This window comes from Bidens hawaiensis, unplaced genomic scaffold (genome assembly GCF_021521415.1).
Source record: "Bidens hawaiensis isolate Kalapana, Puna unplaced genomic scaffold, B.hawaiensis_p1.1 tig00002772_1, whole genome shotgun sequence".
Taxonomy (NCBI): domain Eukaryota; kingdom Viridiplantae; phylum Streptophyta; class Magnoliopsida; order Asterales; family Asteraceae; genus Bidens; species Bidens hawaiensis.
In genome coordinates this window covers 2,236,410-2,260,679 of record NW_027491150.1, presented here as the reverse complement: position 1 = coordinate 2,260,679, position 24,270 = coordinate 2,236,410, and the positions used below count along the sequence as shown (strand labels likewise).

Sequence of the window (24,270 nt, the reverse complement as noted above, 5' to 3'; positions counted from 1 at the left end):
GTGGTCAATCTCAGCCAGAATCACATCTTATCTGTGAACTTGGACCGATTTTGACTCAAAAAAATAAAATAAAATTCGTATTTCAATAATATTAACTAACAAATATCATTTTTTAATTAATAATTAGTAATTTTTAGATTATTTTATTATTTAAAAATGTATTTCTTTTATTTATATTGTTATTCACTTATTTTGTTATTAATATTAGTAAACTTATTATATTTGACATATACATAATATCCAAAATTTAATTTTCTTTATATTTACCATGCCCGAGTACTCTCCGAGTACTCCGAGTACACCCAACTCTTAAGTCGGCCGCCTAGGGTCCGTCTAGCGACTTTTGCAACCTTGGTCTCAATATGAATTTGATCAAAATAACCAACATATAACCAAAATAAATAATAAGAACCAACACGAGTCGTTTTTTACTCTTCTTTACTGTGTCTGACCTAGATCTTTTTCTTCACGGGTCGGTTGTGTCGTTAATTATAAAGACAAAAACCAATTAGGGTCGGGTCACATAATCAGATGCGCCTTATATAGTATTATTTGAACGAGTGGCGGTATAATGTTAAATTCGTAGCTGCTTGGATATTAATAAACGAGCAAGCGGGTGCATAACCACTTAACCTGATATATGCATTTTTATCCAACATTTCTGTAAAGGCTGTTCTCACGACTCAACTACCTTAACGTTTCTTCCTAGACTCTACAAGCCATACTCAATAATAAATTTATAATGGTGGCTCACTTCATCATACTTCCACATTATTCATAAATCATTACCTATAATAAAAGTTATAAAACCACTTTAATACTTTCCAAAAGATACCACATTATTATTAATTTCACAAGATAATATAATTTTTGTCACTATCTTTTAAAAATGGAAGGACAGATGAGTCAGGTCCCACTGGACTACTTGTGCATTATGCACCACTTGTACTGATCTCTCATTGGTCACTTGTTCCATATAAGTTATATAACTTAACCCCACTTAACCATAGAATCCAGATTCTCGGAATCTCATTCTTTTAAGGCTAAAGATACCTTTATTTTCCGGTGATATGGAGGCTGGAACATGGAGGTTTCTTGTGTCTTTCTTGCCACTGGTTTTATATTTGCTATACATATTATACTCTGGTTATAGCTCTCCACAGGTTTGTGTTATTTTATTGTTTGTGATATATAAAACCTATTTGATAGAGTGATTGTTGTTTTATTAATATTAATATATATATATATATATGGTTTATGTCAATAATATTTATGTTGTAACATGATTCCCTAGGTGGTTTTTGGATTTTGTTGGAGAGTGTGTAATGATGAGGGGTATAATTTGATTAAGGGATGTGATTTTCATAAAACTGTATAAGCCTATACGGCTCTTTTTTATAAGGCTATACGAGCCGTATAGACCACCCATGACTGACAAGTGTACGGTGGGTACACAAAAAAGATGTTTTTAGCCTATGCAGTCTGTATAGCCATATATGAGCTGAATAGGTCTTCAACAACTCGGGTCCTATACGGAATGGTGTGTGTGTATGTATATATATTTATATATATATATATATATATTATGCCAATAATCTTTATGTTATAACATGATTCCCTAGGTGGTTTGTGTATTTTGTTGGAGAGTGTGTATAGTAATGATGAGGGTTATTAGGGTCATTTTATTGGTACACAATGCATGCCACGTCATACGGGCCATATGATTGGACGGAGAATGGTCATACATGCCGTATGATCTACCCTTTAAAAGGCCCATTTGGCTATTTTCATGTCGTATGTCCTGTATGACACGTTAGTGATGTCTGGATAATATGTCGGTGGTGTTTGTTTAGTTGTCCCTATAATTAGATAGTTTGATTCATGTTTAACCATTTTTGTGTGGTATTGTAAGCAGTTTAAGCCACCCTTGTTTTAATTGATCAAAGGTTATTAGGTCCATTGATTTGAGTATGAAAGCCTTGTGTTTAGTTGCAACACCAAGAACCCGTAAATATGACTGCTTTGTTAAGATTCAAGGTTTCAACTCGTTCAATCAGATATATCGAAAATTCATCCTAAAGATTTGATTTTTAGGCAATCTTTACATCCATAAGCGCCTAAAAACCAAATGCCAACCGACAGTTTTTTTTTTTTTTTTTTTTTTTTTTGGGGGGGTGGGGTATCTGATCTGTTTTTCTGTGTCACATGCACTTGCTAGCAATTTGGAACATGACAATGAGACACTTGATCTGGCATATATAACTTGTCATATATTGTTGTATTGTCTTGTATAAGATAACTTTATATGTAATGTGTATGCAACAGCCGACGACAAGTGGATGCAGCCTTCTTCCTCATCATCATTACTAGATCGCTAGCAAACGTATCGTGACACCTCATGAGATATTTTCTGGTGCAGGTAACGACCGTGATGAAATTTATGAATATAAATAAGCTGATTATTCTTGGTGGATTCAAAATTACTAAATTACCCCTAAAATAAGTAAAACTTGTAATGAGTTTAAAATCTGGAAAAGTAACAGAACTTTAAAAGTCAACTGCTTTTCGTGTCAATTTGGTTAATATTATTGATTTTGCAAATGGACAGTTGAAATTAACGGCGGGAGCATTATATCTTTTGTTAAAGAAAAGGATTGGCTCGAAAGAGTCAAGAATGAGCCCGTGATTGATTATGGAGAAGCCGTTGTGATGCCTGGTTTAATCGATGTGTAAGAAAATTCCTATAAATTCTATTGACTGAATATAATATCAAAAATATGAACTTTAATGATCAAAGTGTGACAAAGTTTAAATCTTTTACATGTAAAACACGACTGACAATTTGACCGTGTGTTGACCGCAGGCATGCGCATCTTTATGATCCCGGGAGGACAGAATGGGAAGGATTTCCTTCCGGAACGAAGGCTGCTGCTGCTGGTATGTTGATTAGATAATATTTTATTAAAATGTTAAAACAAGACATGATTAAAAATAATACATTGCTAAATGCTATTTCATATCTTTGTTTATATCAGGTGGTATAACAACATTAATAGATATGCCTCTTAATAGTTATCCATCTACTGTTTCTAAAGAAACCTTACAACTCAAGGTGCATACGGCTAATCTATACACTACAATCTTTTTTATTTTTTTAATAATTTTCTCTAATTTTTTTTTATCATGACAGTTAGAGGCTGCAAAAGGAAGGATCTTTGTTAATGTCGGTAAGCTCCTGAACCTAATTAAAAAATAAAAAATTCAGTGCACCACGATAGCTTCAACTCGTTTACTTATGAATCTTTACTTCTTGTACACAGGATTTTGGGGAGGTCTAGTACCCGAAAATGCATTTAACGCAAGTATTCTAGAAAATCTCCTAAACGCGGGTGCTCTTGGTCTAAAGGTACAAAATCAACCACATTCATAAATTCTAAAACACACATGTTCAGACTCTCGTTTTTCGTTATCTGACATATCGTAAATTGTTTCTTGAATATACATCTTTAGTCTTTCATGTGTCCTTCAGGAATCAATGACTTTCCCATGACAGATGCTACCCATATCAAGGTACTTAAGTAGTCGAAAACGTAGTCTTTCATATTTTTTTTCTTAAACTTGTAGTTTTTTGAATGTTTTATGGATATCCGATTTATATATATAGGAGGGACTATCTGTACTGGCTAAGTACAAGAGACCTTTACTTGTACATGCTGAAAAACAAGAAGAAATTGAACTGAAAGACGGTGAAGGTGATCCGCGGTCCTATTCTACTTATCTTAAAACCAGGCCTGCCTCGTGGTATGCTTACTTTTCTTAACGGTCTACCGCAACATGTATATGTAATATTTGCACTTTTATATCAGAAAAAAATTATTTTATAAAAATAAATGTTTTTTTTATCCAGGGAAGAAGCTGCCATTAGAGAGTTGCTATCAGTATCGAAAGACACTAGAGTTGGCGGTCCTGCGGAAGGAGCTCATGTTCACATTGTTCATCTCTTAGATTCTAGATCGTCTTTAGAACTTATCAAGGTAAACACTTTGTGGTACATACAATAAAGCTAACAAATGGCTATGATTTTATTTTATTATTATTATTATTATTTTATTTTTTATGTGTAGGAAGCGAAAAGTAACGGTGATAGCTTAACTGTTGAAACATGCCCACATTATCTTGCCTTTTCAGCCGAAGAGATCCCAGATGGCGATACTCGTTTCAAGTGCGCACCGCCCATTCGCGATGCATCGAACAGACAAAAACTTTGGGAGGCCTTATTGGTAAATTCAACTCCCATACACATGCTGCATCACCAAAATATTTACTTGTAGTTTAAAAAGTTAAAAAAAAAGTTACAGGCTATACGTGACGTATAACATTTTTCACATATTATACGGGCCACATAATGTTATACAGCCTGTGGAAATATTATACGTATACGGGCTCTTTTACAGATCGTTTAAGGTGGTCTGCAAAAGTTATACGGCCCGTATAACCTTACTGAAACTGATGTGACAGTGGTGTGTTGTGTCAGAAGTTATACGATATGCATAGTAGCATCCTATATTAACGTATGATGAAAAATATGTAGGATGGGGATATTGACATGTTAAGCTCGGATCATTGATCTGTACCGGAGCTCAAACTATTTTCTGAAGGTGATTTTTTGAGGGCGTGGGGCGGTATATCTTCATTACAGGTTAGTTGTTTCTCGGGTCTTTTGTTACTAAAATTATTATTATGCTTATAAGGGATAATAAACGAAATTCGTAATGGTTTTCAGTTTGTTCTTCCTGTGACATGGTCATACGGGCTTAAACATGGTGTGACTTTAGAGAAGTTAGTTTCATGGTGGAGTGAGAAGCCTGCTAAACTTGCTAGCCAAAATCTTAAGGTAAACCGTAAACGCTTTTTTTTTTATAATTTACGCGTGTTAATATTAATACAAATCGTTCTTTAGCTTAACGAATGCAAAATGACAATATGATTAATATGTGCAGGGAGCTATTGAATTAGGAAAGCATGCAGATATTGTTGTCTGGGAACCCGAAAACGAGTTTGATCTTGACGAAAACCATACCGTACACGTTAAGCATCCGGTATGAGTTTTTGCTACTTGACTTTCTTTGGTCAACTTTGACTTTCATAATCAATACCATTGTTAACCAGCATTACTATAAATTCTTAAACTTAAAATCTGTTGACCATAAAAGTCAAAAGTCAAAATAATAACTAACAACAATATTCTTAATAGGGCTGTTCACGAGCCGAGCCGAACCGAGCAAAGGCTTGCTTGTTGCTTGGCTCGTTTACAACCGAACCGAACGGCTGTAATTCGAACCGAGCGAAAATCAAAACGAGCTAAAATCGAATTGAGCATTTTCGATTGAACATCAAGCGATTTCAAGCATTATTTATTTCTTTTTCACTTTAAAAATTTCAATAAGAAACAAATTTGAAGGTTGTAAATAATATATTTTATAAATAAATTAGTAGTTTTTAGACAGACGTGTAATATATTGTAAATTTTTATTAAAAATAAGTTTGAAGTGAGATATAATGATCATGTAAACAAATTTCTAGTATTCTAAAAACTTGAATCGAACAAATAAAACTATAAAACTGACGGAATATGAAAAATTTAAAGGGGTAAAAATAATTGTAAGCTTATATTTATGTGTTTGTCTATATATTTATATATTTGTTCATATATAATTATATATAAAATAAATTAAAAATATTCTAGCCGAACCGAACCGAGCAGACCTTTGCTCATTGCTTGCCTCGTTTACAAACCGAACCGAGCAGAGCGGCTCGTTTTCAATCGAGCGAAAAACGAGCGAGCATTTTCCAAGAAAGCGGCGAGCGAGTTCGAGCGACGAGCGGTTTGAACGACCCTAATTCTTAAAGTAACAGGTTTGACCATAAAAAGTCAAAAGTCAAAATAAAAACTAACCATAATTTTTTTTATATGCATATCTGCATACATGGGTTCAAGACTCACTGGCAAAGTTGTGGCCACCTTTGTTAATGGAAACTTGGTTTTCGAGGACGGAAAACACGCTCCTGATGCATGCGGTACAACCATCCTAGCATGATCTAATAATGAAACTAACTAGTCATTTGAACCGTCAACCGACGCAGCCCATACCTACCCGATCATGCTGCATTCAAGCGACTTTTCAGCTGAATTATTCGGCTTCTGCAGTTGTATTAGAGGGGAAATTTGATGGTGTAATATTAATATTTGCCTGATTTAATGAATTGATAATGTCATATGTATATATTATATGCTAGTTATGGTTGAATCAACAGTTCAACATAAATAACAAGAAATAATGGTTTACATTTCGCATTTTTCGTGTACTTTTTGAAGAATCTCGGGTTTTGGTTTCTTTGTTTTTTTGGTAGGAACCGAAAACTGAACATAATTCAAAGCTGGCAAAACCGAACCGAAAAGTGTACTGTCATTGCTGCACAAAGTACAAGAATGCACTGATTGGATGAGTTTTTAGTCAAGATTCTCTTAGAAAAAATGAATATCATGTCTTATTAATGTCATAAAAAAGAAAAAGGTATAATGACCAAAATGTTCATTTGACTGTTCAGTGTCGACAAAATGTTCATTTGACAGGCTGGTGTTGACAAAACGTTCATTTGACCAACCAATTCCCAAAATGTCCACGCTAAAACCCATCGACCCGGTCACTTTTTGATCATTATTCGATATTATTTTTAACCAACCAGATTCTGCCACATGCCATAAAACTGTCGGGTGGCTAGATTATTTTCAAAAAATAGTCAGAGCCGTTGGGGATTATTTAGGCGTAGATTCTTTTGGCTTGTGACGAGATCTTCTCTGACACGTGACAGAATCTGGTTGGTTAAAAATCTTGTCAAATAATGATTAAAAAATTATCAGATCAACAAGTTTTAGGGTGAAGTTTTTGTAAATTGATTGTCATGTGGACATTTTTGTCCACATTTTGGTCAAAATGCTGAATGCCATTAATTTGTCACAAAGTTAAAACTTAAAAGTACTTATTTGTTCATGTTACTTAATATTAATACTGGTTTAAAAGTTTCCTTAATCTTGAATCTTGATTGAAGAACATTCTAAATATCAAATTAATAATAATAATAATAATAATAATAATAATAATAATATAGTTAAGACAAGTTTTTTCTTTTTTTTCAATGTAGCCTATGTCATATTTTAAACTGCATGCACATCAAACTAAACTAGACACCTGCACTTGCTAAATATGTTGCCACCTCACCCTACACTTTTAAACTGTTATGAATGTTATCTAATACTTTTGTGACATTATATGTGGATAAACATGAACATGTGAATCCTATGTTTTCATAACTGAAAATCTGCACAACAAAAATGTTTGCTGTTTTTGGGGAAAAAACTGCTAATCCACCTAAGGAGTTAAGTCTTCCTTTTAAGGGAAGTGGAAACTTGAAAACAAGAGAAGAAGCTGCTGCTTTAATCGGGTCGGTCCGATTTGACCATGTACAAGTTTTGCAATGGTGATTTCATGGCTTTGTCTCATCAGGATGAGCATGCAACATGTCCAAGGTTAACAAACATATTTTGTGGTATTATTTTTTTATTATTATTACGAGAACCTGTTACTGAAAAACTTAACTCCGGGCTTTAATGAGTTAAGCTACTCGAGACTGATTTGTTAAAAGTTAGAATCAAGCCAAGCTTAATTTTAAGGTTTGTTTAATAGATGAGCATATGCGCGAGCTCACTTAAAGCTCGAGTAAGCTTATGAGTCAAAAGAGTTTATTATTTAAATAAGTTATTATTTAATATATTAAATATATATTTTATAGAAAATATTTTTTTTGTCATATTTTTTTTTATTAGGTAACAATAAAAGGATCTAATTACAATAATAGAATCAGGTAAGCGGACAAAAAAAAAACTAGTAATATATTAATCATAACTAGTAATATACTAATCATGATTAAAAAACTAAATAATGTATATTATGTTATATATAGAAATTATGATCATAATTCATAAATATATATAAAAAATAACTATAAATGTGTACACATAAAATAATAAATAATAAATGAGTCGAGCTATAACTTAAATAACTACTAACGAGCCGAGTTCAAGCTCCCAAACTCTTATAAGTTAAATGAGTCGAGCTTGTGCTCAGGTCGGCTCGTTTACACCCGAGACACGTCAAGATTCGAGCATCACCATTTTCGATATATGTTTTTGTGGTGCCAGGTCAAGTGTTGTAATAGATGACATATTCTGCATGTTCAATGGCTATCTACACAACACTTGCGACTTAAGTCAAATGTATGGGCTGTCAAGACAAGCAACAGAAGCCATGGTTGTGGTTGAAGCTTATAAAGTATTGAGGGACCGAGCACCGTATCCTGCTGATCAAGTCATTAAAGAGCTCGACAGGAAGTTTTCGTTCATTTTGTTTGATTCTAAAGAAACAAAACTCTTTCTAGCCCGGGTAATATTTTACATGTACAGTTTTAAAAATATATATGCAAAGCAGGATTAATATTCAAATAATAATATTGTTATAGGACCGCGATGGATCTGCAGAACTTCATTGGGGAGTAGCGGCTGACGGGTGTTTAGTATGTTCCGACGATCCTAAACTTGTGAGAAAGAGTTGTGGAGATCGATATACGCCTTTCCCGTCTGGTAAGTAATAAATTTTGTGCTTATAATATGTTGGAATACATTGATATATAAAGTCAAACATAAAGTCAACCCGACAGATTAATTTTGAACTGCAGGGTGTTTATTTAAAAGTGAAGAAGGGTTGATTAGTTTCGATCATCCGCTTAACAAAGTACGAGGGATAGTGAGAGAGGACGACGAAGGGTACAGTTCGGCTGTGATATTTCAAGTGGATTTGTTCACTAGACGTTTAAGCATACCGCGCAGGGGTAGTGATGCGAACTGGGCTAGTGTTACCGTCATCGAAGGTGACTAAAATAACTAATGTCTGATGTTTGTGTAATATGTGTAATAAAGTTTGTAATAATATGTTACTTGACTTTCCATAGTCAAAGAAATATGGTTCTTTTATCAACTCACCTGCCATTGCAAAAGATGTGAAAAAGGTTTCACATGTGAACTGATGATTAATACATTTTAACTTTAAGAAGTTTGTATGCTTATTACTCGTGACCCGCGGATTATAACCAGGTTACAACAATAACCATACTCAGTAAAATTCCACAAATAAGAGGTTGCTTCGAGGAAGATCCCCGGCTTTGAAAACCATATGTATTTGACAATATAATAGAAAATGAAATAAAATTAATATTAAATAGTTATAACATTAGTTATAACAAAAAAAAAATAAACAAAGTAGTGATAATAGTATTAGATATTAAGAATATATAATAATAGTTAAAAAGTTATTGAAATAATTTATTATTTAACACTAAAAATAGATAAACATATAAACAAATTAAATTAAGTTTAGTAAGTATAAGAAAATATAATATTACTAGTAATAATAAAAGTAAATTAGAAAGTAATAAATAAGTGCAAATAAGATTATAGAATAAAAATAAAAACAAGATATATAATAGATAAACTTGAAGAACTACATGGTATGAAAAGGAAATAACATAATGACATGTGACAAAAATAAAGTAAAGAGAAGCCTATAAGATATTTGTAACCAAAAAACTATATATTTGTTTTAAAACTCCTTAGCATTAATCACACGTCTTTAAGAATTCTTATCCTTGGCCATGTCATCGGAGAGGTGCATGTCTAGCAAATCATGCATAATCATTTCGACCCAAGTTAATTTGGGTCGACCTCTACCTCTCATCCCCACATAAATACCTAAATGTGTATAAATTATGGCGACAATCATTTTGAAAATTCAAATCAGGGTCGTCTCAATCTTTGATACATTAATTTTTTGAGTAAATTACACAATTCACACTTTAAATATACCCAAAATGTAATTTAACTAAGGTAATTATAAAAAAAATCATTTATTTGAAATTCATATCATTAATGTAGTTAGTTATTTTCCTAATAGTATTTGAAACTACCCCAATACATAATTAAGTATTGTTATACGTGATGTAAACCGTCCATATTGATTTTGACGTTCTAGACTTGTGTTAGCGTGCCAACTGTCAACTCATATTTATGAGAATATTAGGAATGTGCATAAACGACCCACGAGATCCGAATTGATCAGACCTAGTTATATTACAAGGGGTTCAGTTCCTGGGTCCTGAGAATATCGTTAACCGAGTCCGGGGCTGGGTCGGTATGGTGAGCAAGACCCTTTTGCTCCTATGAGGGGAGCATAAACCAGGTAAAACCCTCGAGATTCAAACTGATCAAACTCGGTTATTTACAATAGGTCAATTTTCGAATATGAAAATACCATTAACCAGGTCTGGGTTAAGTATTGCAGGTAGAGGTGCACAACCTGAGTATTTTCCAGGAACCAGAACCAGGTAGGATCCGGTTCCGGGTATAGTCCGGTATTTGACCGATTTTTTTTTCCAGATTTTGACTGGGTATTGGTGTAACCGGGTCTGGTTCCGTGGAGAAACCCAAAGCACGATCCATAACCATGGATAGGATGGGGTCGGGTTCAGGATAGAAACTGCCAAGTCAAGTTCGGAACCGGTTTTCTTGTGCACCTCTTGCGGGTAAATTTGAGATAAACTAACAAAGAAAAGCCCACACTTGATTACAACCCGACCCGTAAAAAAAAGTCTGAATCTTGATTCTTTATTATTATTCTAGAAAGCAGCAATCTTTATTTACCCTAAAATTGAAACCCATCTTCTTCTTCTTCTTCCCTAAGTCATCAAAAAACACTCTTTTATTAACAATTTGTTGTGGGGTTTTGGAAGCAGATAATAATAATAATAATAATAATAATAATAATAATAATAATGGGTGTTAAAGATTTGAAGTCAAAAGAAGAACTTGATGAAGTTGTGAAAGATGGGTCATTTCTGGGCTTCTTGGTGTGAAGCTTCTAAGCATATGGATCAAGTTTTTAATCATCTTTCTTCTGATTTCCCATATGCCCATTTTGTTAGGGTATGTGCTTAATCTTGTTGTTTCATAACTTATTATTATTATTAATAAAAATAGTTTTTTTTAATAGCAATTGAGTATATGGTTGTTGTATGGACAATTAGGGTTTATGGTGGGTTTTAATTATATATAACTTTTTTGTGAAAATGGTTGTGTTAGGCTCGAGCACGGGTCGTTTAACTTATACGAAGCTCGAGCTCGGCTCGTTTCGACAGAGCTCGAGCTCGGCTCGTTTACTATTTATCAATTATTTTTATATAATTATAATTATTTTTAAATATTTTTTCTATTATAATACTTTTTGTATAAAATAACATATATTATTTAGTTATTTTTATTTATTTTTTCATAACATTATATATATTAATTAATAATTCTTAAATATATATTATATATTTTAAAAATTATATAAATGACATGCTCGTTTAGGCTTGCGAGCCGGCTCGAGCTCGATAAATGAAGCTCGGGCTTGGGCTCATTTATTAAACGAGCCTACTTTTAGGCTCGGGCTCGGGCTTGATCGAGCTTTTTAACGAGCCGATCTCTTGCTTAGTTATGTTTAAAGAAGATTATAATCTCACATAGACACCTCTATTTTAGAACGCGTCTAATCGGTACATTGTTAGAACTAGATGATCACATAATTATCCTATACTTACTGTATCTTTTGATAATAAAGTGTTGCTAGGAGTGTAAACGAGCCAAGCCCAGCCTGAGCTCGGCTTGTTTTGACTTACGAGAGCTCGAGCTTGGATCGTAAGTTATTTTTCAAAGTTCGGGCTCGACTTGTTTATTACTCCTATTAATTAATTAATTTATATACGTTTTTAGTTATATTTGTATATTTTAATAAAACCCTTAAATGAGCCTAAACTCGGCTTGAGCTTTGGTTGTATCTCAAACGAGCCAAAGCTCGGCTCGAGCTTGACTGTGCAGTCTAAAATTAATACATACAAAAGGAGGTAAAACTTGAAAAAAAACACAAGGCTCGTTAAGGCCCAACTAGCCTAATGAGCTTTCCATACAAGGCTCGAGCTAGGGCTATAACTAAACGTGCTTTACTTGAGGCTCGGCCTCGCCTTGTTCCGATCTTTTTATCGATCGGAGCTCAAGTAGCTCGGGAACGACTCGGCTTGTTTGCACCCTTAGTGTTGCATTAGTTGTGTGAAAAATAATAATGAAACGGGCTCCTCACAGGCTGTGCTTGTGGTGGAATGTGCGTGCTGGTTATCCGTAGGTTATTGACTAGCTATTATTTCGAACACGTTGTAATAACTTATAAGAATACAGGGTATGACCTTGGGCCTTGGGGAACATAACCAGTTAATGTATGACGTCTAAACATTTTAATTTAGGAGTTATTAACTTTTCTGGTGATTATGCTTGGCTTTGTTGGAAACGAACGACTGGTTATCATGAAATTGAGTTTCTGCATTTGTTTATTAGTTCGTAGGAATAATACTACATTTCGTGTATGAGAAGTATATTTACTGTTGGTGTTTGAACTTCACTTCTCACTTGATTAATTATGAGCTGGAAATATAATCATAGTGAGTCTGTGTCACAATTTTGAAATAACCAAGAATAGTCGACATCTTAATATCTTATATATAACATTTCATTAATGGACAAACCATTGGTACCGACTACCATCTACCAAGTTACAAATTTATAAATGCGTCTACTTTAGGCTGTAGAAATCGTTTTTTTGTGGTGGTATTATCTTTTTTGTATATATTTGGTTCATGATCATATCATACTTGCTATTGATTAATTTTTCTTGTAAAAAATTTATAGGTTGAAGCTGAAGAACAACCAGAAATTTCTGAGGCATATTCGGTTTCCGCCGTGCCTTTTTTCGCTTTTGTCAAGGTCGGTCAACACTTTCTCATTCTTATTTTTTTCACATAATTTAGAATAAAATTGTTAAATTATGTTGTGTACCGTAATTTATTTTTATAGGATGGCAAGACGGTTGATACATTAGAAGGCACGTATCCATCTGAGCTGGCAAACAAAGTTTCAAAAATCGTGGGATCAATCCACGCTGGCGAACCGGCTGCACCCGCAAGCCTCGGGATGGCGGCAGGACCCTCGGTTCTCGAAGCAATCCAAGATCTTGCCAAAATCGACAACTCTGCGAAAACTCAACCGCCACCGCCAGCTGGCGTTACCGAGTCGTTAAAAACCCGTCTCGAAAAACTCATCCGTTCTCACCCCATTATGCTATTCATGAAAGGAAACCCCGAAGAACCCAAATGTGGATTTAGTAAGAAAGCCGTCGAAATCTTGAAAACCGAAAACGTTAAATTTGGTATCTTTGATATCCTTACCGACAACGCGGTTCGTGAAGGGTTAAAAAAGTTTTCAAACTGGCCCACTTATCCTCAACTGTATTGTAACGGGGAGCTTCTTGGAGGGTCGGATATCATAATTGCAATTCATGAGGGGGGGTGAACTGAAACAAGCTTTCGCGGATCATGGGGTCGGAAATGATGATGTCAGCAAGTCAACTGTGGCGGGAACTGATGGTCAACAGGCTGGAGTGACCAATACAACTGGGTTGAGTCTGGCTTTGACTTCCCGCCTTGATAGTCTCATTAAGTTGGCTCCTGTTATGCTTTTCATGAAGGGAACGCCTGATGAACCTAGATGCGGTTTCAGCCGAAAGGTAATTAATTCTTGCCTCCTTATTTATGAAATTGTTTTGATTATTAGGAAAACTATAAATATGATTTAGATGAAAGGTATTATATATCGAGTTCTATGGAACTAGTTTTTGCGCATCATAAATCATAGTAAGTATGAGCTTTGAAAGTCAAATTTAGTTAAGCTTACGAATTTGGTGAAAAAAAAAGTTTCAGCTTTTGTTTATTACTAGATAGTTTTAATAGAAGGGTATAATGGTCATTATACCAATTCCAATGCGTTTTGGACAAATTTAGTAGGCGAAAACAAGAAGGGTATAATTGTAGTTTTACCACTTTCAATGCCTTTTAGCCAAATTTATTAGAAGAAAACGAGGAGGGTATAATGATCATTTTACCACTTTCAATGTGTTGTGGCCAAGTCTAGTGGTGGAAAACGAGAAGGGTGTAAAGGTCATTTCACCCCTTCCAATGCGTTTTGGCCAAATTTAGTATAGGGAAAGAGGAGGGTGTAATGGTCATATCATCACTCCCAACGTCTTTTGATCAAATATAGTAGATGAAAACAAGAAGGGTATAATGGCCATTTTACCACTTCCAATGCGTTTCGGCCAAATATAGTACACAGATACAAGAAGGGTATACTGGTCATTTTACCACTTCCTATGCATTTCGGCCTACGTTAGTAGATGAAAAAGGGTATTTTTTTTAACGAAATGAAATCACCAAACTATATAAACTATTTCAGGTAGTTGAGATTCTCAAAGAAGAAAAAGTCAACTTCAAGACTTTTGACATACTCTCAGATGATGAAGTTAGACAAGGCCTAAAAGTCCACTCAAACTGGTCAAGTTACCCTCAACTCTACATAAAAGGCGAACTCATCGGTGGATCCGATATCGTTTTGGAAATGCAAAAAAGCGGAGAACTTGTTTTAACCTTGGTCGAAAATGGTGTCATATCTCTCGAAGATCGTTTGGGGAAGCTTGTTAATTCCAAGCCCGTTATGCTCTTCATGAAGGGTACCCCAGACGCCCCAAGATGTGGGTTTAGCTCAAACGTCGTAAATGCCCTTAAGGAAGAAGGTATAAAGTTTGGATCTTTTGACATTTTGAGTGACGATGGTGTTCGACAAGGGCTGAAAACGTACTCGAACTGGCCTACTTTCCCGCAACTTTATTATAAAGGCGAGTTGATTGGAGGGTGTGATATTATTATGGAGCTTAAAGGCAGTGGTGAACTTGCATCTACCTTATCAGAATAAAGGGTAAAATTGTCATTTTTTAAAATCCTTTTGAAGTGGAAAACTGTTTTTTTAGAATGTTTATGTGGTGTTTTGAGACTATTGTGTGTGTATCTTTGTACTTGGAAGTTGGAAGTTGCTCATGGTGAATTATTTTTCTTAGTTAAACCATAAACCTTTATAATGTTTAAAGTATTTTATAAAACTGTATGCATATATAAGTATGAATGTATAACCTCATAACTGAGAATTAGAACCTTAAGGGCATGTTTGGATTTTTTTTCTCTTTATATAATGTTTCAAGAATTTTGTAAATGTGTCGGGTTAGAATGATTCGTACTCGTTTTACCTAACGAATCAACTGTCGGGCTTTGGTTTAGTTTAAGCAGTTGTTTTTCATCTAAACATAATGTATAGTTAATTAAACACACTAACAAACAAAAAACTAGAAAATGCTGAATAATAATAAAGTTTTATAAATGTTAAATTTAGGTGTACTGGTTTTTATTAGTCCCAACCATCTCATTTTGGTCGATGTCGGTCCCAACTAACGAATTGGCTGCTAACGGTTCCAATTTTTAACGTATTTGTTCCCGACGGTCCGCGACTAACGTAATCCTAACACCGTTAGTTGTATGTCGCCGGAAAAACGTTTTTTGTCCGGAAAAGTAACATTTTTTTTCCAGAAAACACCACCAGAGCACCGCCACCACCACAAATTGACTCACCACCATCACTTGAGCACCACCAACCGTGTCCGACGATGGGTTAGGGTTCCGGAAACCTCAATAATTGTGGCTCTTACTAGAAAAAAGTTTCTAAATGTCCGATATAAAGTTACAAAGATGTACGGGAGAAAAATGGAGTTTTTCGGAAAAAAATGGAGTTTTCCGGCCAAAAGCGGTTTTCTGATGACCTACAATTAACGGCGTTAAGATTTTGTTAGTCGTGGACCGTTGAGAACAAAGACGTTAAAAGTTAGGACCGCCATCGGTCAATTAGTTAGTTGGGACCGACATCGACCAAAAGACGATAGTTGGGATTAATAAAAACCAATTAAAAAAACAAAAAAAACATGTCATTAGATTCATATATGTTTATTTGGTTCACTTGATTTTAGTCTTTTTAAGCATTTATAAGAAATTTAAAAAATGATTAAACACGAAATGATGGAAGTTCGTAGAGTTTTAATGTAAAAAAACACTTAAAACGGCGAGTTTTAATGGAAATAAACACTTTAAACGACTATGATGAGATATGCTTATTTTAAAAACAAAAAGGTAGAAAATAGGAAGGTCGGGCCGACTTTGATGTGATACGCTTGTTTTGAGAAACAAAAACGTAGATATTAAGAGGAACGGGGCAACAGAATTTCGACAACAACCCCTTAACCCAAGTGGCACATCAGAGATTCGACAACAACCCGCTTGAACCCGCGCAACAAGCAACGGTGTACCCGCTGGTGTCCCAACCTCCCTTACTATCAATATCAATATTGGTGTCTTCCTGCAAATATCAATATTGGTGTCTTCTTGCAATAAGTGCTATGAATAGTAAACTGTCACCAATATTTAGTATGTGTATTTTTAATGGATTTGGAGTTCATTATTTAGGATAGAAGATAATGGAGACTTAGGACTAGAGTTAAGGGTTTTTAAGGATATTTATTGTCTCTAAAAACTATATCCTATGCCTTTGATTCGCGTCGGATATTTTAAAATCAGGTATTTGAATATTCTATTTTCGGGTATTAAAAGAACCCAATTTTCTGGGTTTTTTTCAGGTATCATCATCATCGTACTCAGTAAATCCCATCAATAGCAAAACTATGGTAGGGTCTGAAGAGGGTAAGATGTAGACAGTCTTACCTCTACCCTTTAGGAATACAGAGGTTGCTTCCGGTGAGACCCCCGACTCGAGTATTTTTGCATCAAGCCTTGGACATAAAGACACATAACACTCAACCATCATGACACCGCCGATTGGTGCATGTATCCTTGTCTTTCGGCTATCAACGCCACCACATGATGCCTGATTAACCTTCCGCCACTTTTAACGTGATTTTCATGAGATTAGTAAAATAACGTCAAAATTAGTGCAATTTCACTTTTGCCCACCCGAGGGTTCACACATATACATTATATGCGCGCACCACAAACAGGGAACGGGTTTTTTTCAGGTATATATTGGGTTTTACAAGGGACTGCACATTTTTAGGGAATTTCAAGTATATATCGGGTATTTGAAAAACCCGGCTTCGGGTATTGGAAAAACCAGGTTTCGGGTATGGAACCGATTATGGGTTTCGGACATTATTGGGTACAAACCGGGTCCGGTTCGGGGTACAATTTTTAGTACCGAAATACATACCCTATTCGTTCCCTACGGTAGGGTCGGAAATCGGTTCCGGTTTTTTTTTCGGGCCCGGTTCCATATTCAGGTTTTTTGTGCACCTCTAAATTTACCTTTAAGGTCTTCTATGTCGTTTGTTACATCGAATGCATCAAAACCGAAAGTGTTAATGCCAATCGCAACACACCCGGTTAGGCTATGTGTAGAGGAACTACAAAATTGGGCGACTTGCGCCATGTGACGCTCAGTCAGCAAAGAGTAAGTTTTTGTTTTAAGAGTGTAATGGTGTTGTAACCCCACATATACATACATACATACAATAACCTCTTGATCATCAAATAATAATTTCCACGGGTTATGGGTTTTACCAAACCCTAATAGCTCTCAAATGGGTTATAAAATCTTATTTATTGGTAAATACTTTCATCATTAAACCCTAATTTAATTTATCTCTTTTACATGTTCTCTGTTGTTGGTCTATCATCTCCATCGTTTGTTCATTTAAAAAAATCAACATGTTCGTGTTCGTTTATTTTTTCGTTAAAAATCTAAAAACCTACACACCTCAATTGAAAATACTCAAACACTAAAAAATATAATAACAAACTGATATATAAATTAAAACAAAACTACGTTAAAAAATAAAATAAATCATCATAAAATAGCAAAACGATTAGAAACAAAAACTTAAATAAACTCCCGTAACACGGGAGAATCAAACTAGTGTATATATATATATATATATATATATATATATCACACATATAATAATAATAAACACAAAACACAATCAGGCGACAAATATCCCCCCCCCCCCAATTGTCGCCCCATTTATCGCCTGGGCGGGCGATGTTTTCTTCAATTATCGCCCCAAAATTGGCAAATTTTCGCCCCATTACGAGGAGCCTTACCCCTAACTCGATGAAGAGGTAGATCCCAGCAGAGCCCAGTTGGACCCGCAAGACTCACCTCAAAGAGGGACGTCTGCGCAGTTGAACCCGCAAGACTCACCTTCAACAGGGACGTCTGCGCAAAGGCTAAACTCGCAAGACTCACCTTGAAGAGACGTCTACGCAGAAACCAACTGGATCCGCAGGACCCACCATGCTCAGAGACGTGACGTCCTTACGCGCAGTACGCAAGCTGTCCCGCAGGAAAAGCCTCCCAATGGTCGACGTACTCCGCCTGTTCCCGCAGCAACGGATACTAGCCATCAGGGAAGGCTACCCGCGCAGCAAGGCTACACGCACAAGGCACTTAACTCTTAAATAATTCAGTAATGTCACCTGAAGAAGGAGTGAGCAAGCCGGGAACACTCCCGCACAAAGCCGGGAACACTCCCGCACAAAGCCGGGGACACTCCCGCACAAATGAGCCAGTCCGTACGATACTGGAGGATCTTTTGTACTGTACCTGACGAGGTATGGACAAAAGATCTGACCAAAGATACGACAGCTCACTGACAACAGTATGACGAGCAACACGCTCTTGTACTGTATGTCACTATCAGCCGCTGCCTACTCACCAACCTGTCGGAGGACGTGCGTAGCCTGCAGTTGGTGGAACAGGAATAGTACACAGCCGGCCTGGTCACTATCAGCCGCTGCCTACCCACCAACCAACAGCATGGCACGTGCGTAGCCCACAGTTGGCAGAACAGGAATACTATTCAGCCGACTGTACCTTCTTGGAAACCTACCTTCGGCTATAAATACTCCAACACCTTGGAATGGTATGGACATTACATTACATTATCTGATATCTCATTATCTTATCTTTTCTAGCAATCTCTTAATATACACTTATATTCAAGAGCAATCTAGTCTGATTCTCACGCCGGAGGGTGGTCACAAGGAGGTACCCCCCCTTCTCAGTGACGAGCTCACGGTGTCTGTTTTGCAGGTCATCAGAAGAACCATCTTTGCCGGACCTAACCCCTCGTGGGAAACATCTATTTAACCCCCAGATTATCCGTAATCTGCCCGGGGTCGATTAGTGTTTCTTCACTCGACCCGCTTGTACAACAAAAAATGATCAACTAACATCCATTTGTATACATGTACACACATCTTTGTCAAGATACTTTTATAATAATCATGAATGTTAGACAATGCGTGTTAATAATAAATCATTTGTAAAATTGCATTTGATGTTAAGATATGTCATCCTCTTCACTGTCATCATCATTATCCAAACGTAGAAAAAAATGTTTGGTGACATTTTGGCCATTGACCTAATATGCCATATTATCTTTTATATCAATAAAAAAAACAATTTGGTTGGTTGATATAGTGATATACCACCTAACATAATTTTTCAAGAAATTCTTACAAAACCAGCAACATATATACAGAGCGAGTGTATACACGTGAAACTCTTCCCGCACACAACACTTTACATGTCCAAGTAACGAGTTTTGATAACGCATGTATCCTTTCCTCGTATGCATATGAAGCGCCAAGTTTAGTTGTTTGCTTGTATCTGGCGTCAAGAAGTTGCGTATTTAAATGGACAAAAATACCCTTGGCGAACATTATTTCTCACATTTATTTATTTCGGAATTTTATCAAGTTTAGAATAACTATTTTTCTTTATTTATATACTAGATTTTATCCCATGTATTACGGGAGTTGTTTATATTATCCGTTTTCAATATTTAAACATTTTTTTGGATTTTAATATAATTCATTGTAGAAAGTAAATACAGTAATATATTTAAGGTTTGATGATGAAAGAGTTTCACAAATAAATGAGAAGTTATAACTTGGTTTAAAAGATATTTGGGTTTGGTGAGACCCATGACCAGCTTATTTTTTTACTATAAAATTGTTTCTTAATTATAAATAAATATTTTTTTAAATAATCAGGATATTAATTTTTAACATATCCCTGTTTTATAAGATTTTCATATCAAATATTTGGTGAGATTAATTTTTAATTTAATAAGATGTTATAACCCATTTAAGAGCTATCTGGTTTGGTGACACCCATACCCGTGAATTCGGGTCATATGCATCAAAACTTCCATTTACAAATAATGCAATATGGTGGCTTGAGAGAATGTATGGAGCAACCAGAGAGCTTTTAAATATTTCGTTTATATATATTTAAGATTTTGTAAGATTAGAAAAATAACAATTTACTTTTATTCTTATTCTCACATTTTTCTTTATATATATATATATATATATATATATATTATATATATATAGGATCAGGATCATGAGAGAACCTTTTTGAAATTGAGAACCATGAGAACCATTTTAAACCACAAAAAACCCAAAAAATAAAAAAAAAATCATAAAATTAAAAAAACACAAAAATGAAAAAAAAGTAAAAAAAAAACAAAATTCTTATTTAAACATCCCGGTTTCATAAAAAAAAATAAAAAAAACTCGATTTAGCCTAATTATATACACATATGTATAATATATACATATATGTACATTTACATGATTTTTTTATACACATGTGTATAATTTAAGATAAATGACACTGTACATATGTGTTTATTACGTAACTAAAGATTAAATAAAACTATACATATGTGTATAATACAACGTTTTTTTTATTTTGTGTTTAGTTTTTTTAATGAAACCGGAATGAAATATAAGAATTTTGATTTTTTTACCTTTTTAGAATTTTTGTTATTTTTTGTTTTATGATTTTTATAAATATTTTTTTCAAATGTGTTTTTAGTGGTCTAAAATGGTTCTCAAAGTTCTCAATTTGCAAAGGGTTCTCTTAGGATCCTTACCCTATATATATATACACACACACACACACACTAGTTTTTATCCCCCTGTATTACGGGGGTTGTTTTATATTGTTTGTTATAATATTTATTTATTTTTTGAATTTATATTTTTATTGTATGAAAGTTAATAATGTACTTATGGTTTGATAATAAATTGTTTCACAAATAAATAAGATATTATAACCCGGTTTAAAAGCTATATGGTTTTGATGAGACCCAAGACCCGTTAATTTTTTTTACTATAAAATTGGTTTTTAATTATAAATAATATTTATGAAAGTTAATAATATACTTGTGGTTTGATGAGACCCAAGACTCGTTTATTTTTTTACTATCAAATTGGTTTTCTAATTTAAATAATATATATATATATATATATATTTTAAAATAAATAAGATATTAATTTTTATTATATCCTATTGTATAGGATCTTTAAATCAATAATTTGGTGAGAATAAGTTTTAATTTAATGAGATGTTATAACTCGTTTAAGGAATATCTGGGTTTGGTAAGACCCATACCCATGAATTCGGGTCAAATGCATGAGAAGGCTCCATTAAAAATCAAGCAAATCTGGTGACTCCAAAAATGGGAGCGACCATATTGCGACACATAGGATTTTTATGTCTTCGTTTATATATATTATAGATATGCATGAATCACGGTAACATTGATGAGCTATGGCAAAATCAACTTTTTCCTTTATATGCTTTTCAAGGGACCCAAATGTCTCTGTCTACTGTCTAGTATAATTGAAGGATGGCAGTTTTAAAATATATAAGGCCATCCACATCATGGAGATTGATTTTTTTAGATATTTTATATTAAACTATAGGGGTGCAAACAAGGTGAGCCGAGCTAAGCTCGAGTAGGCTTGTTAAACATACATAAAACTTAAGCTCGAGTTCAGTTCGTGAGTAGTTTTTTAAGCACAGGCTCGGTTTGTTTGTTATTAATTAATGTATATTATTTTTTAATTATATTTTGTGTATAACATAATATATATTAACTGGCCAACTTTATTTAGATATCAAGCACTTATTTTTTATATGAACATGGAGTTTTCTTCATAAGTTCAAAAAATATTATATGATATTAGATATTATAAGATGAGGTAGTTGTATTTGTTTATTAACTAGTGTTATACCCGGCACGCGCCGGGTAGGTTGGTGAAACCCGGACGATGAGGCGGTACTTCGACTGGTTTCGGTTTCGATCAAGTGCATTATGATACCAGAACTAAAAACCAAAAATAAAACAATAAAATTTGAGGTGGATCAATTGAGTGACGTCAGTCGGTAAAACTCAGGCATTAGAAAGATCCGAGCATTGCCAATCATGAAAGTTGAGACGATGAGTCTACGCAAATTCGGCTTATTTCTGTAACATTGGTTACGGTACCAAAAATCGCCCCGGAAATGGAAAGGGTCAAACTCGACCAACTAAGCACATGCAGATGTATGAGAAGCCGGTCAAACTTGGTATCTAATTGTACCCTAAACTATTTTTGTTTAATAAAACATGAATCACAAGTTTATTAATTAGAACAAACACAAACACAAACACAAACACAAACACATGAGATATAAGTCAACTCTTAGCTCCCAATAAATCATGACAATTTGGCCAAATCCATTATTATCCTCAATGTTTTCATAACCGAACCAGCTAACGAACCGGTCGAAGGGGTTTCAAACAGAATATAAAACTACTTATATCGCGGATTCAAAATGTTACAAAATCTGAAAGCTCAATGATTTTGGAAAATAAAAATAAATATAAAAAACAGATATCCGGTCCAACCACAAGATTAGAACCAGGTAGACCCACAACAAGCCAATTCACTGTTCTCCTAGTCGGACCAACAATATAAATGACCGCAAAGCGTAACCACCGGGTCTTTAGCGAAGTCGAGACAGGGTAAAGATTTTTCATGTGACGAAACGGTACTTAATTCGTCGGGAAAATAATTTTCAAATTCCATTTAGAATTCAGTTGTAAGCTTGTTTATTCCTGAAATATATGGAAGGCATTTAAAGGGATTAATATTCAATTTGTATAAAATAAAAAATGCATAATTTGTATAGATTGAAAGGTACATCAAACAAGAAATATAACTAAGTGGGCACACAGTCCAACTGTCAAATTGGTTATGCTTTATTTTTGTGTTTTTATTTATGCTTTCACCTTACAATATCACATAAATATATGTGTACTGGCATATTTGTTGGCATGTCATATAGAATTTATATAATTATTGAAACATCACTATCAACTGCATTTATTTGGACTTTCAGAACAAGTTTTCTAGTAGAAAAAAGCAATTTGCATATCATGTATCAACATCAATATCTTATCAGTGTATCACTAGTCTTTATTTACTTAAGGAAATAAAAAAACAGCAAATGAAAACCAGCAAACTGCCCATAGATTACCTATTGTTCACAAGGATAGTTTAAAATCATAAAATAATCAAAACTTAAGATATAGATAATGGATTAGCTTTTATTTTTTTTTCTTATGCCTAAATTTTAAAGTAGCTTATAGCTTATATTCTATTATTTGATAAGTTATTTTTAATTGTTTGGATTAGCTTATATTCTACAAGTTAATTATGTGTCTTAATAACTTGTTAAATCCACCATTCTTTAATTTGTTAAAGTAATAAGTTGCTTCAATAATTACTAATCCACCACCATTTGAGGGCAAATGAGTAACTTACACCCTTACACAAATAAACTTCTTCAAATAATTTAAAAAAATCTTCAAATTAACTTATATAAGCAAATAGGCATAAGCTTAAAAAGCTAAACCAAACGTCAAGTTAAGCTTATTTTGTAAAAAAAAAGCTAAAAAAGCTATAAGTTTTGTTAAAAAAGCTAGGCCAAACACCCCCTAAGCCTCTAAAGCTGACATAAATCACTAGTGAGCATAAATAACTAGGAATAATATGATAGCATGCTTCCTACAAGCCTAAATTGGTCATTATCTCATATAGTTCTAGGGGTGTAAACGAGCCGAGCCTGATCTTAACTAGGCTCGTTTAACTTATAGAAACTCAAGCTCTGTTTCTTAAGCTCGGGCTCGACTTGTTTATAATTTACTAATTAATCTGTAGGGGAAGGTCCATGTACATTTTGATCTTAACATGAGTACGTAGGAAATAATGCCAATTTATTTA

General features: G+C 34.3%; 1 protein-coding gene and 2 pseudogenes across 3 annotated transcripts; all 3 read left to right on the top strand.

The window, feature by feature from the left end:
• The first annotated feature begins 1,042 nt into the window (after positions 1 to 1,042).
• On the top strand, positions 1,043 to 6,378 carry LOC143621175 (allantoinase-like; annotated as a pseudogene). Its single transcript, XR_013151469.1, has 15 exons — positions 1,043 to 1,163; positions 2,326 to 2,419; positions 2,609 to 2,729; positions 2,864 to 2,937; positions 3,036 to 3,112; positions 3,191 to 3,227; positions 3,321 to 3,406; positions 3,511 to 3,570; positions 3,665 to 3,801; positions 3,908 to 4,034; positions 4,125 to 4,280; positions 4,592 to 4,699; positions 4,784 to 4,894; positions 5,001 to 5,099; positions 5,940 to 6,378. The product of XR_013151469.1 is annotated as an allantoinase-like (transcript).
• A 1,015-nt stretch (positions 6,379 to 7,393) lies between these two features.
• Positions 7,394 to 9,096, top strand: LOC143621208 (stem-specific protein TSJT1-like). The gene is made up of 4 exons (XM_077092717.1): positions 7,394 to 7,539; positions 8,261 to 8,501; positions 8,578 to 8,698; positions 8,794 to 9,096. The coding sequence occupies exons 1-4, from the start codon at positions 7,394 to 7,396 to the stop codon at positions 8,991 to 8,993; spliced, it is 708 nt and encodes a 235-aa protein (XP_076948832.1). The 3' UTR covers positions 8,994 to 9,096.
• A 1,797-nt stretch (positions 9,097 to 10,893) lies between these two features.
• LOC143621173 (monothiol glutaredoxin-S17-like) lies at positions 10,894 to 15,106 on the top strand (annotated as a pseudogene). The gene is made up of 4 exons (XR_013151468.1): positions 10,894 to 11,092; positions 12,887 to 12,961; positions 13,052 to 13,760; positions 14,486 to 15,106. The product of XR_013151468.1 is annotated as a monothiol glutaredoxin-S17-like (transcript).
• Positions 15,107 to 24,270: the final 9,164 nt, after the last annotated feature.

What these genes read in the sequence shown, in the direction of transcription:
- LOC143621208 (XM_077092717.1), top strand. Translation starts at nt 7,394, where the DNA reads ATGTTTGCTGTTTTTGGGGAAAAAACTGCTAATCCACCTAAGGAGTTA. An exon ending in CATGTACAAGTTTTGCAATG is followed by an intron (nt 7,540 to 8,260) that starts GTGATTTCATGG and finishes TTGTGGTGCCAG; the next exon opens with GTCAAGTGTTGTAATAGATG. An exon ending in ATATACGCCTTTCCCGTCTG is followed by an intron (nt 8,699 to 8,793) that starts GTAAGTAATAAA and finishes TTTGAACTGCAG; the next exon opens with GGTGTTTATTTAAAAGTGAA.